General features: G+C 61.3%; 2 protein-coding genes across 3 annotated transcripts; one reads left to right on the forward strand and one right to left on the reverse strand.

The window, feature by feature from the left end:
• The first annotated feature begins 2,081 nt into the window (after nt 1-2,081).
• LOC306812180 (E3 ubiquitin-protein ligase RNF26-like) lies at nt 2,082-5,675 on the forward strand. Its single transcript, XM_079326499.1, has one exon. The coding sequence runs from the start codon at nt 2,189-2,191 to the stop codon at nt 3,518-3,520; it is 1,332 nt and encodes a 443-aa protein (XP_079182625.1). The 5' UTR covers nt 2,082-2,188; the 3' UTR covers nt 3,521-5,675.
• A 3,961-nt stretch (nt 5,676-9,636) lies between these two features.
• On the reverse strand, nt 9,637-12,570 carry C1QTNF5 (C1q and TNF related 5). 2 transcript variants are annotated; one of them, XM_079326876.1, is made up of 3 exons: nt 12,567-12,570; nt 11,566-11,797; nt 9,637-10,621 (listed from the first exon to the last, which is right to left on the reverse strand). In XM_079326876.1, the coding sequence occupies exons 2-3, from the start codon at nt 11,780-11,782 to the stop codon at nt 10,104-10,106; spliced, it is 735 nt and encodes a 244-aa protein (XP_079183002.1). In that variant the 5' UTR covers nt 11,783-11,797; nt 12,567-12,570; the 3' UTR covers nt 9,637-10,103. The 2 variants fall into 2 exon arrangements, with proteins under 2 accessions (XP_079183002.1, XP_079183001.1); XM_079326875.1 differs by lacking the exon at nt 12,567-12,570 and adding an exon at nt 11,916-12,265.
• Between the last annotated feature and the right edge of the window lie 820 nt (nt 12,571-13,390).

Here is a 13,390-nt window from a genome sequence, read left to right on the forward strand (position 1 = left end):
GTGAGCTCAGCAGGAGAAGGCAGCTCCGAGCCGTGATGCAGCAGCCCCGAGGCCGGGCTCGGTGCCAGCACACTCGGTGCTGCCCAGCCCCGCTTCTCCAGGCAGGGTGGGGCTGCAGGAGCCACACACGTGCCGGGCTCTGCGCTCTCAGGGTCGCCTCTGGTGGTCCCAGATAGCAGCAGAGCTCTGCCTGCCCTGTGCCAAGTGAGGATGATGAGGGGTGGGGGTTCACAAGCAGGGCACTCCCTGTCCTGCTGCCAGCAGCTGCCACGGGCACAGCTGGGACTGTAGTGGCACCATCCCCGACCTCCAGCAGGTTCATGAACATGTGGAGGGACTGTCCTTGTGAGGAGGGGTCCCACCCACAGCCTGGCTGCCAGGCACATTGGTGGGGAGCTCTGTGTCCCCACAGAATCCTGAAAAGGTTTCCATCCAAAGCCCCACTCTACTCCCAGATCACTGTCCCAACCTGAACTGCTGCCAGGTGTTCCAGCCCCCTGCACCCCTCCTCGCCCCTGTGCCTCTCTCCTGCAGGTCTGGACACGCTGGAGCTGCACATCCTACCGGAATGAGGGTGGGCAGAGCTCCCCTCCATCCCACGGAGCTCGGAGAAGCCCTGCTCTGGAGCCACGACCTCTGACTGCTGCATCCACTGCCCCCAGGGCATGGCAGGGCATGGGCAGGCACCAGGAGCAGGCAGGGTGAGGCAGGTGCACTCTGGAGGCAGAGAATGAGTGGAGCACGCCCAGCCCTTGGCTCGGCTCTCTCTTCCCTTTTGTTTGGGAAAGAGATGAGAAATCCAAACATTACCATAAATGCTGAAAGCATCCTGGCTCCGTCACTGGCGTGTGCTCCCTGGGGACCCAGCCACAGGGACAGCCTGGGGGGGCCCAGACAGCAGGACAGAGCCAGGGACAGACAGACACACACTCATGTGCCACCCTGGCCCCTGCAGAGAAGTGACCCAGCTCCTTTGGGGGCTCCTGCCTCGCTGCCCAGGGCGTGGTGCTTGGCCCCACACTCGGTCCAGGAGTCTCCTGGGCTGCACATGGCTTTCCTCTGGGTCATCATCCACTGCACTCACACTCTCCTTCCTTAAAAAGCCTTGGGCTTAAGGGTTGCATTTTCCTGGATTTGTCATCACCTTGAGGGCAGCAGGGCTGGACCATCCCCTGGGGCACAGCAGAGCCAAGGCTTTGACAGCCCCACGCCCTGGCTGGGATCCAGAGGGAGGGCAGGGCCTGCTCCAGGGCTGTAACCTTGATCTGGGTCACAGCCACGGCTTTATGTTCAAACCTCCTGCAGGAAACTGCTTGGCCGGGTGACCCTGGGCTGATTCTGTCCCAAACAGGCCCAGGGGATTCTGCTGGCAAGTGCACAACTTCCCTGTGCCAGGGCTGAGGCTGGCACAGACTCATCTCATGAAGGACACTGCAGCCCACGGGTGCCCCCTGTGCTGTTTGGAACCAGGGCTGGGGCTGGTACCAAGCCCTGTCCATCCCCTGCACGGTGCCTGCTCTGTCCTGACTCCTGAACCCCATCCCACCACTCCATCCCTTGTCCCAAATTCCTCTCCAACTCTCCCAGAGCCCCTTTAGGCACTGGAAGGAGCTCCAAGGTCTCCTCCTCCTTCTATTTGGGCTGAACACTCCCAGCTCTCCCAGCCTGGCTCCAGAGCAGAGCTGCTGCATCCCCTGAGCATCCCTGTGCCCTCCTCTGGGACTGAGGCAATGTTAGATGGGATAACAGGAGAAATTCCTCCCTGTGAAGGTGGTGGGGCTGTGGCACAGGTTGGCCAGAGAAGCTGTGGCTGCGTCATCCCATCATCTCATCGGGCAGATCCACTTCCATGAAGAGATAGGGAATTACCTCGCTAGCCTTCACTCCGCAATTAAAAAACTGCAAAAACCGATGTCGCGCGTGGAGAAGCGAACGGTCCGGGCTAACGGAGGCTACTGGCCCTTTAAATAACCTCCAGTGGGCGTGCCCAAGTTCGCGCCCCCGCTGTTGGCCGCGCCCTCGCCACGCCCCCGCCGCATCCTGCGAACCGACCAATGGGAGCCGGGCCCGGGCGGAGCCCTCCGCCGCTGATTGGCCGCTGCCCCGCACGGCGGCTGTTGCCAACATGGCTGCGCCCATGGCGGAGGGGCCCCGCGGCTGAGCTGCCGTACGGGCCCCGCGGCCGAGCATGGACGTGCTGTTCGCGCTGCTGCGCGGGCTGCGCCTGCTGCTCGACCTGCTGCTGCTGGTGCTCGACCTCAACTTCTTCCTGGTGTCCTCGCTGGTGTCGGCGCTGCTCTGGCTGCTGGCCGCGGCCTCCAGCCTGCCCGCGGCCGCGGCGGGCGCGGCGGTGGCGTGCTGGGATGCGCTGGCGCTGGTGCGGGGGTGCTGCGGGGCCATGGAGGCCGTGCGGGCCGCCGGGCACCTGGCGTCGCACGTGGCGCTGCGGGGCCGGGAGCTGGCGCAGCGCGGGCTGGGCGCCGTGCTGGGCTGCGGGCAGGCGCTGGGCCGGCAGCTGTGCGAGGCGCTGGCCATCGGCACCAGCCTGCTGATGTACCTGGTCAACAGCCTGGTGAACGTGTGCCTCATCGGCACGCAGAACCTCTTCACGCTGCTGGCCGCGCTCTGGGACTCGCTGCTGGGGCCCGTGGTTCGGGTCACCGACCTGCTGGCCGCCTTCCTGGCGCACGTGTCCAGCGGCGCCATCGCCGTGTCCATCCTGCTGTGGTCGCCCTGCCAGATGGCCTTCGAGCTGCTCTGCTCCGCCGCCGACCTCTTCATCAGCGTCTTCTTCGTCAACGTGTACGGCCTGGGCTTGCTGCTGCTCATCGTGGCTCTCGGCGCCGTGCTCTTCAACCCCGGGCTGCTCTGGACGCTGACGGGATACCTGCTGGGCTACTTGCACACGCTGCCCTCCTTCCGCCGCCTGCAGCGCGACCTGTGGCGCCTCTACCAGGTGGCCGTGCTGACCCTGGGCGTGGCCATGACCTCGCAGCCCTGGCGCAGGCTGGTGGACTGGATCCTGCAGGTGACCGACTGGAGCCTGCAGGTGACCAACTGGAGCCGGGGCGGCAGGATGGTGAACCAGGGCAGTGAGCAGCGACGGGCCCCGGCCGCCCCCAGAGCCCCGGGCAGGGCGAGCCCGGCCGAGCAGGAGGAGCAGCCGGGAGCAGAGCTGGGGCCACAGCCCCGACCTGCCCTGAGCCGTGCTGGGCCGGGACAGCGGCCCCAGACAGCCAGGGAGGAACCGGGCACGTCCTGGGGCAAAGCCCCAAGGAAACAGCAGCTGAACGCTGAGGGAACCCCCGACAACGACCCCTGGGCGCTGCTGAAAGAGCAAGAGGAGCGTAAGAAATGTGTCATCTGCCAGGACCAGACCAAGACAGTGCTGCTGCTGCCCTGCAGGCACCTGTGCCTGTGCCAGGAGTGCACAGAGGTGCTGCTGCAGCAGGACATCTACCAGCGCAACTGCCCCCTGTGCCGCCAGATGATCCTGCAGACCCTCAATGTCTACCTGTGAGCCCAGGGGGGGCTTGGGCTGTTTTACCCAGGAGATCAGGGGCACCCCTGTCTGCACTTCCCAGAGCTGCCAGGAGCAGCTTGCAAAGAACTGTGGATGGTGCTGGAAGGGCAGAACGCTGTGGGGTGTCTGCTGCTCACATTCGCTGCCTAACTAGGTTGTAGCTCTTGCTAGCAAGCACAATACTGATCTCTGCAGCAAGCTGGAAGAGTTACCTGGTTTTTTCTTGACAACTTTTGCTGTTTCAGGGCCTGTTGTCTTGAGCCTGCAGCCTGAGATCCAAAGCAGAGCACAGAAAAATGCTCTGGTCCCTCCTGGCCAAAGCTGATTGAAAGGTTGAAGGCTGTGCCCTCCCGGCTATCACAGAGGGTGGTGCAAGGCAAGGGAGGATTTTCCCCCAAGTTCTCAGTAGAAAGTTACCTGGCAGGCTGCATCCAGGCCTGTTTCCTCCTCCCACCATCAAAGTGGAGGAGCTCTGTGTGAAAAGGGAAGAGTGCCCTGTTTGCAAGGCCCAGGGAGAGCAAGGAGCACACTTGAGATTTCTAGTGTTTGCTGAACCTGGCTCTCATCTGGAGAACAGGGTTTCTGGGGTACTTCATCACCTCAGTGGCTTTGCTTTTTGAGGGATCTCACTTGCCAGGACAGCATGGAGCTGTGATGAACTCGGGCTCCCTGCAGAGCTCAGTGTTGCTGCTGCTTCCACGCATCACCTATGCAAGACTAGTGAGCACACGTCAGGTTACCTGCACAGGCTGGAGGGAGTCACTCCTCTGCAGGGCTGGTGGTCCTGGAGGAGTGGCCCCCCAGCCAGTGCTCCCAGCCCTGGCAGCAGCAACAGCCCAGATTTGAGCCAGGGCTGGAGAATCCTCTCCAAAAAAACACACATTGCAGGCTAAGAGTGCCATGGAACAGGGAGGGTCACTCCAGAGTTTGCTGGCCCCTTCCCAGGCTGGGCTGGCTAGAGGGAGGAACTCTTTGGGAGGAGAGGGAGCACCTCAAAGCTCCTGGGAGCTCACAGACATTCCAACTCCAGGTGCAGTTTCTGCACATCCATGCTGTGGATCTGCAGTTGTGTGCATGGAGCAGTGCCAGGACCATGGATATCTTGGATTAGGGCAGGGCTGTACTGTTCTTTTGTCTTGTTGTCTGTCACCAATGTAGCTCCTTTCATTTGAAGTCCACCAAGTACATCCCATCCAGGCTGGGGGAGGCCTGAGATGGCTCATCTCAGCTTGGGCAACAAGCACCATTCCAAGAAATTGCTGGGCTGCAAGAGGCCCTTGCAGTAAAAAGCTTTTCCTTTTCCAGCTGCTTGCCTGAGGTCAGCCACACGCCACAGCCAATTTTGGCTGGAACCAGACTGGGAGAGTCTTGGCTCTGGACTGCAAGCCAAGAGCCTGAGGGCAGCTGGCATGGTTTTCCTTCTATTTTCCTTCTTGATTAGCAATTTAAGCCAAAACAGAAGGAGCAGAGAGGCCAGACTGCTAGGAGATGCCTGTGAGCTGTAAAGCTCTAGCAAGGAACTATCTTCTTGCTGAGTGGCTTTGCTCAGAAAGGCACTGCCAGGGCTGGTTGCTCCCACATTTCCTGGGAGCTGGAAAGATCCCCTGGGCCAAGTGCTCCTGAGCACTGCTGGGTGTTAGAAGGGCTCTCAGCTGCTTCCACTCCACTTCAAAGGGATGCAAATCTCCCCATTGCTCAACCACTTGTCCCTGTGCCTCCCCACACACCTCCCTTGGTCATGTTGACTCTCTCCAGCCACCAACACTTGGGAGCAGCCAAACCCTCACCAGAGAAGGGAGTGTGAGCTCGGGCTCTGGCTTGTCCCAGGCACTTGCAGAGGAGTCAGGGAGCTGCAGCTGGAGTCACTCAGGAGTGGGATTGTGGCCACAGGCAGCAGCATTCCCTTGGGACCAGCTCATGGATCAGGGGGTGCAACGTTCCCTACATGAGTTACAGGATGGGGGGGGGGGGGAAAGGAGACCTCCCCAAACCTGCAGTTTGTTCCCTTAACCCTTTTTTTTTTTATATTATTATATCAGTCACGCTTGTTTGTTTAGGGCCTGTTTGCTGTTTGTAAGAGAAGGCTTTGCCTTAAGTAACTCTTTGCACTATGTACTAGATACTGAGCAGATTAAAATCTCCTTTACCAAAAGCTGGGTGCTGCCTCGTTCTTGGGAAGGTTTTTGTGGAGAAATGTGTGTTTATGTTTCCTTTATCCACCCTGGACTCCAGGGAAAGCCCATCACTCCCCACAAAGGGCCAACATCAGCTGCAGGCTCAGGGCTGTTTGCCCCCAGAAAAGCAGTGCTGTGGGATACCCTGGAGCCAGGGAAAATCCAGCACCCAGGGAATGAATTTACACCCAAACCCACTCTGGGTGGGCTTGGCAGAGCTGGCAGCCCCCAACTCCTGCTCTGCCAACCCACAACGAGAGGAGATGGTTGAGGATGTGCCCCCACCAGGGGACAGGGAGAAGGGGCTGGGGTTTCCCAGCATGTTCCAGGCTGGCAGGAACATGCTGGGACACGTTCATTCCTGTTCCTGCACGGATCTGATGCCTCAGCATCCTGTACCAGAGTCTTCCTGGGATGGAGGCAGCACCAGGGTCCTGCCTTGCAGAAAGGCTGTGGCAGGCTCAGGGTTACCATGAGCAGATGCATTTGATGCACAAAGATTCATTCCCTGGCTTAGATCAGAGCTGCTGGCAGGTTGCTTTGTTCTTTTAAGCACTCTCTGCTTCCCCAGCATCCTCAGAAATTGTTTGGAAAAGTGGCTCAGGACCCTGATGGGTCCAGGAGTCCTGGCTTGCCCTGCCCTGGCAGGACCACCCCAGCAAAGTGGCTCATTTTAATCAGGATGAAAAGCAAGAAAGGGGAGATGGGAGCTGCTGGGAGGGCAGAAAGAGGCAGATATCTGTTCAGGCACAGGGAGAAGGGCAGTGCTGGCAGATGGGTGATAACTGGGCGAACTGAGGCACTTCTCTTGCTCCCAGGGTGTGACCCGGGGCTGACTGGGCAGCAGAAGGGGCAGGAGGGTGGCACCAGCAGGGGAATGTTGGCCATGCCCTGCACAGGCAGGATGCTCCAGCCCAGCACCCCCAGCAGGGGATGGGAAGGGTGTTCGGCCACCTCAGGCCACTGCAGCTGAACTTTCCCAGGGAGGACAGGATGTGCAGGACACAGCCCTCCCCCGGGAGCCATCCTGCGCACTCTTGGCTCCATCTCTGCTCAAGCAGCCAGCGATTGCAGGAGGAAAATGCAAAAATGCAACCACCTCGCTGCTAATGGGCAAGGTCCGGGAGCGCTGCCTGCCCTGGCACTTTGGTTTTTGGTGCAGGGCAATGCCCACAGACCACTCCAGGAGAGATTAGAGTCCTTGGGGTATTCTCTGCTCCTGAACATCCTTGAGAGGCTCCTACATGGCTGCTGTCAGCTCATCAAAGTGCCAAGAGCATTCCCCAAGGAGGGAGGAACGTGATGCTGCCGGGTGACCCCAGTTTAGGAGCGCTGAGCTGGTCGGCTCTGGCAGCCCGCTGGAAGCAGGAGCCCCCAGGCGCTGGGAAAAATCCCATTGTCAGCCCAGCTGCAGCTCCCCCGCCCTAATGAGCGGCTGGTCATTGCCTGGGGACAGCAGGCACGGTCTGCCTGCCGCAGGGAGCGGGGGACAGGCGGCAGCGCAGATGCGGCGCAGCAGGAGCGGGGATGATACCCGGCCGGGAGGGAGGGAGCAGGTGAGCAGCAGCAGCACAGCCACGGGGGGGCTTTGGGCTGCTGCCGGCACCAGCATGGTCCCTCATTAGTGACCTAGCACAGGGAGCCTCATCAGCTCCCCCGACACAACCCCGGGGACACGGAGGGGCTGAGGCTGGCGGGGACATCGAGGTCACCCAGCCTAGAGCGGCTTGCACGGTGCTGGGGACAGCGGGGTTCCCAAAATCTCAGCGTGGGGAGACTCCACTGCCCCTCTGAGCAGCCGTGCCTGGGTTTGATCAGCACAGAGATGCTGCCACCTCATCCCTGCTCGTTGGGATGGAGTTTGGAGGAGCTGATTCTTCATCCCCTTGGACACCTCTCCAGAGGTGGGATTCTCCCAAGGACAGCCAGGACTGTTCTCCTAAATTCCAAGCTTTTAAAAGTGGTCCTTTTCTTGCCCACCTCACCCCCATGTGAGCAAGGATTGGGCCCTCCCCTGCCATTCCCAGGTTAAAGGTCTCCTTACCAGGTCAGCAGTGCTGAAGATGTCTGGGAGTGTTGTCTGTGCTTGTCAGCGATGAGGCCTCTGAACCTGGGCTGTAACCAAAGTTTCAGGTGGAGCAGGAGCCCCCCTGCTGCTGCCAGCAGTCACCAGACCAACCTTCACCACTGGGGACATTTCCACACTCTGGCACCATAAGCACTGTGCAGCTGTAGGGTCTCAGAGATGATCCAGCTGATCTCTTTAATCTCTGGTGCTTACTGATCTCTTCAGGTGACCTTGGAATGCCAAGGACACCAGTGCTGCTCTTAACAGAGGTGCTGGCATTTATTTTTGTTTCTAAAAAACCACAATGCAACCACAAAAACTTCAAACGAAACAACAAAACAACCCAAGTGTATCAGCTGTACTGCAGCACCCATGGGATCAGCCTGGCTCTTATATTGGGTTCTCACTTGCTCTGGCTGAGGGATGCTGCCCCTCCCTGACCTGGGCACAGCTGGAACAGGGACTCCAAGCTCTCCTAACTCAGAGGGAAGCTGGCAGAGCTCATCCAAAGCAGCTGCAACTCACTAGGAACTTGTCAAAGTCTCCTGTGGCTCTCCTTCTCTTTTCCTTTTCCTTTTCCTTTTCCTTTTCCTTTTCCTTTTCCTTTTCCTTTTCCTTTTCCTCCCTAGGCAGCAGCAGCACCCTCACATTCTCACAGGGTGCCCCTGATCCCAGAAAGAGTGTCCACACAACCAAGAACATCCCCAAGGAAGCAGAGCCCAGGAACTGCTGTGCCAAGCACCGTGGCTGCCTGTGCTTCCCTACATCGTGACAGGGACCAGGGAATGCTCCCAGCCCCCACACACCTCGTCCAGAAAATTCCTTTTCCTCCTCCCAGAATAGCTATCGATCTGCTCTGCGTGTTGTTTGCCCCCTGAGCAGCTCTGCTTACAGAAAATAACATTTCCAACCCAAACAGAGGCTTCTGCTGCAACCCGAGCCCGGCGCTGGCCGAGGAGCCTGCGGGTGGCTCCAGCAGGGTCCCTGTGCCCCCAAGGGTGTCACCCCTGCTCCCAGCACCTCCACAGTCCCCACGGGCTGGGAGTGACCCGGGCAGGGTGCAGTGGTGTGCCCATGGTCTCAGTCCTGGAGCGGGGCTCTTCTTGGGGTGGCACTGGCCCTGTCCAGGGGCACACGGGGGTCCCCACGGCTCTGCAGGGACACGGGGGCTGCTCCTCCCGGTGGGCACAGCTGTGGTGCTGGGGCACAGATGGGGATCCGGGGCAGGGAGGGGTGGCTGCCCGGCCGTGTGCGGGGTTGCTGGGCTGGGGAGCGCTGTAGGGTCCCGCTGGCACGGCCGGGAGCAGAGCCGGCCCCAGCTGGCGCCCTGCAGCCGGGCAGGGCGGTGTCCCAAGCGCTTTGAGGGGTTCGGCCGCTGGCCAAGAGCCCCCTCCCCGGCTGGTCCCCTCGGGGACCTATTTTGGGCAAGGAATGAGGAAGCTCTTCATTCCCCTGCTAAAAATAGCGACCTTTCCCAGCGGCGGGTCACCGCTTTCACACTGGGGCGGGGGGCGAGCACGGGGGGCTCCGCAAGCCCCGTTTGGCGACTGACGGGCCACCCCCGGACCCCGGCTCTGCTCACCCCGGGCAACCCGCTTACCCCGGGGTGGCCCTGAGAGCATCGGGACCCTCCCATCCGGCGACACTCGGTGCTCGGGGGGATCCCGCCCCGCTCCCGAGCCCAGGGGAGGTGCCGGGGGCTGTGTCAGCGCCGCGCTCGCCGCTCAAGGACGCCGATGCCACCATCTAGCGGCTCTCGCTGGCCCTGCGGGGACATCGCGACACGGTGACCCCGGCAGGGCTGCGCAGCCCCCTCCGCCCTCGGGGGTCTCACGGCACAGGCAGGCGGCACACGCGTAGCTGAGCAGCCCTTTATTGAGGGGAGGGATGGGGCAGGACCCGTGGGACGGGCTCCCGGCCACTCGGGACGGGCTCCCGGCCACTCGGGACGGACTCCTGGCCACTCGGGACGGGCTCCTGGCCACTCGAGACGGGCTCCCTGCCCTGGGACCGCGCACCCGAAATAACAGCGAGCTTATTTCTTATAACACAGCGCTGCTGCGGGGGTGCTCCGCGGTTCCCCCGATGGCAGAGGGATCGTGTCTGTGCCCCGAGCAGCGCAGGGGTCCGGCTGCCCCCGCTCCCACCCCCGGTGGTGGGAAGGGGCTCCTGTGTTACATCTCGGTGGAACCTCCAAACAGGGGTTACGGAGCGGCGAAAGGACACAGTAACATGACTCTTCCTTGCTCCTCCTTGCTGCGTGCAAGACAAAGTCATGTTACTGTGTCCTTTCATACAGTAACACACCCGCCCGGCCCCAGCCGCAGCCCAGCGCGGCTCAGGCGAACACGGCCGAGTTTTGCCAGTAGGAGTAGACGAGGAAGCCGGTGAAGGTGCTGTCCGTCTTGACGCTGGCGTAGAAGCCGATGTAGTCCCCCACGCCCACCTGCACCCACACCTCGTCCTCGGGCTCCAGGCGCACCAGGGTGCCCCCCGAGAGCGAGGTGGGCTTGGGCCAGTTGCCGTAGTACTGGAAGAAGGAGGCGATGGAGCGGCCGTTCTTCATGATGTCGAACTGCAGGCTGGTGCGGTACACGGTGGCGTGCACGGCGAAGTAATAGAGGCCGGGCACCTCGCAGGTGAACTTGCCCGTGGCCGGGTCGTAGTGACCCTGCTCGTTGATGAGCACCACGTCGAAGAGGATGGGCTGGTCGGCCAGGGGAGGGCTGCGCGACTCGGAGCGCTTGGCGCTGAAAGCGGAGCGAGGAGCCACGGCGCACTCGCCCTGAGCCCCCTTCTCGCCGTGCAGCCCGTCCGCGCCGGGGCTGCCCGTCTCCCCGCGGGGACCGGGCGCTCCTGGGGCGGGCAGGAGGGGACAGCGTCACCTCTGGGGCACACACACAGCTCCTCCACCCCTCCTGGCTGGGGATGATACAACTGTCCCCGAAAAGGGTCCCTGGGAACTCATATCCTGAGATAATGAAACTTTTGAATGAGAAATGTTCCCCCCCCGCTACTGAAACCCCTGTTATTATTTAGGATTTGTATTGGTCTTTAACTTTACTAGATGATTGGTCTTTTCTTACCTAGAGTCTTAAAGTAATTGGATAGTTCACAAATTATGATTTTACTGGTTAGAATCCCACCCCTTTAAAACCTATAAAAAGCCCTTGCTATGCTATGTATCTGGATTTTGCTGGTAGAACCTTTTGAAGAAATAAAGCTATCTTCAAAACCTCTACAGCGACTCCCAGGATCTCATTCCTAGCTAGCTGAGAAGCTGACCTTCTGCCTCAGGGCCCCCAGAGCTATCCAGACCCCATAGCAGACTGAAGCTAGAACCACCCTAGCCCTGGCAGCTACACCTGGCCAGTCCCAATTCCACCAGGGGTTCCCTGCCACGCCACGGCACTGAAGCAGAACAAGTGGAGAGGGCTGGGGGTATAATTTAGCACAGTATCACCAAATTGTTGGGGAAGCCCTCATAGGCTGGGAAAAAGCCCAGCCCAGGAGTCAGGGGAGGGATGATGCAATTCCTGGTGGTCCCTCCTAAAGCAGCGCAGGAAGAGGGGTGTGGCATCAGGGATGGGGACAAACGCAGCTTTACCGGTGCCAGGGAGCTGCTGCCTTTTGCAGGCAGCGCCAAAGGGTGGTGGTGGCATGGCAGAGGTGATTCTGCAGCATTCATTCAGTTCGGCATTTTGTGCCAGCATGCAGGGCTCACCCCCTGGCATGAGGGTGTTCCCCACGGGCAGGGAGTGGCAAATCCCCCTCCCCAGCCGGGGTCTCTCCTTTCTTACCAGGAGGGCCCATCTCGCCCTTCTCCCCTGGCATCCCCGTGGCTCCATCCCGGCCATCTCGCCCGTCCCTGCCTGGCAGACCCTGGCCCCCGTGCAGGCCCGGGGTCCCTGGGATGCCTGGCTGTCCTGAGCACAGCCCAGGGATCTTGTTGTCTTCGATCTGCAGGGACCTGGTGATGAGCCCGAGGAGGAGGAGGAGGAGGAAAAGCTGCTTCATCTTGTCCTGGAGGGGCTGGAAAGGGGCAGAGAGGGATCACAGCTCTGGGGAGCACAGTGAGGAGAATTGGGGAGCGCTTGGCAGGGAGTGCAGGGGGACAGCAGGGGATATTCCCCCCTTCTTTTCCCTTTACCTTTTGGGCTGCTCCCCTCAGCGAGGCCCTGGTGCTGCCTGCACCTGCCACAGCATCCCCATGGCCCGTGTGCCCTCACATCATCCTGCAGCCCCGGGACAGCTCAGGATGTGTGTGGGGTGTGCTTATAGGGCCAGGGGCTGTGGCAGTGGCCTTGTGTGTGTGCCCGGGGGCTCTTTGGGGTGGGCACTGCCCCATCACACCCAGCTATGGGGGAATGGGATTTAGGGCTGCCAGCTGGCGAGCTGTGAGCGTGCCTGGGGTGCGGTCGTTGCCTCCGGGGGGTGCTTGGTGGGGCTGCAGCCCGGAGAACGCGGGGCTGTGTCGTGGCCCTGCCCTTGGCCGCATCCCGGCTGCCGGCAGCGGCTGCAGCATCCCCGGCCGTGCCGGACCACTCTGCTGCCGGGACCACCCCCTGCCCGGGACCACCCCCTGCCCGGGCTGCCCCCGGCCCTTCCCGCAGCAGCGCAACGAAAGCTGAGCCCCAGGGCCAGCGCTGGCCCCCTCCCCGTGGCCTTGAGCTGCTCTCTTCCCCCTCCACGGCGACAACAAAGAGGAAAAGGAGGAGAAAAAGTGTCTCTCCTCCGCCCAGGCGCCGGAGGCAGGAAGCCAGGGAGTCCCAGCTCCCCCCGGCTGGGGATCCCCACTCACTGCGATCCCGCGGCTCCTGTCCCGGGACCTCGCTGCTCGCCGCTCTGCAGGGGCTCAGGCTCTTCCTGGCCACTTGGCTCTGAGGAAGGGCCTAAGAGAGGCAGCCTCTCCACCCCCCCCCTCCTCCCCACGTCTCTCCTCCCAAACTCCAAAGGAAATCAAGGGCCTTGGGAGCCAAAAGCTACAAGACAAGGGGAAAAAGAAAAATAATCCCATGATGTCGGAAGTGCTGTAAGCAGGGGGAAGGGAGAGCGCTGCAAACAGCCCGGCCGAGGGAGAGGAGGGTGAACCACCTCAGCTGGGCATGGTGGGCATCTGGGCAGCAGGATAAAGGGGAAGAAAACAGGGAAAACGGGCAGCAGAGAGAAAGGAAACAAGATAAAGACTGAGGGAGGGAAATGCAGCAAGGCAGAGAGAGATGGAGCGGCAGAAAGAAGAGGGAACTCTCAGGGTGTGCAGGTGCCCTGACTGAGGCAAATGGGGTGGCAGAACACACACAGGCTGGCAGTGCCTGGAGCAGCCAGGGGGAGCCGCAGGATCCATCTGGGCAGTGCCAGCACGTTGGGCTGAGCGTGCAGGGCAGGTGGGAGTGCGGTGGAGCAGCACTGTGCCCGTGCCAGAGGCAGGGCTGGCCCCGGGCACCGCCAGCGCCCGGCAGAGCTTTCGAGGCGCTCCCGGCTTGGCTGTGACTCGTTCCAGCACCGAGTGCGTCCAAGGGACACGGTCACACGCTGGCCAGAGGGGCGGGCCTGGGGCTGGAGGGTGTCCCTGTGCCTGGCAGCAGCTGGGACATGCAGGGAACGAAGGGAGCTGGGGGGGCTCAA

This window comes from Erithacus rubecula (assembly GCF_903797595.1).
Source record: "Erithacus rubecula genome assembly, chromosome: 25".
NCBI classification, from domain to species: Eukaryota; Metazoa; Chordata; class Aves; order Passeriformes; family Muscicapidae; genus Erithacus; species Erithacus rubecula.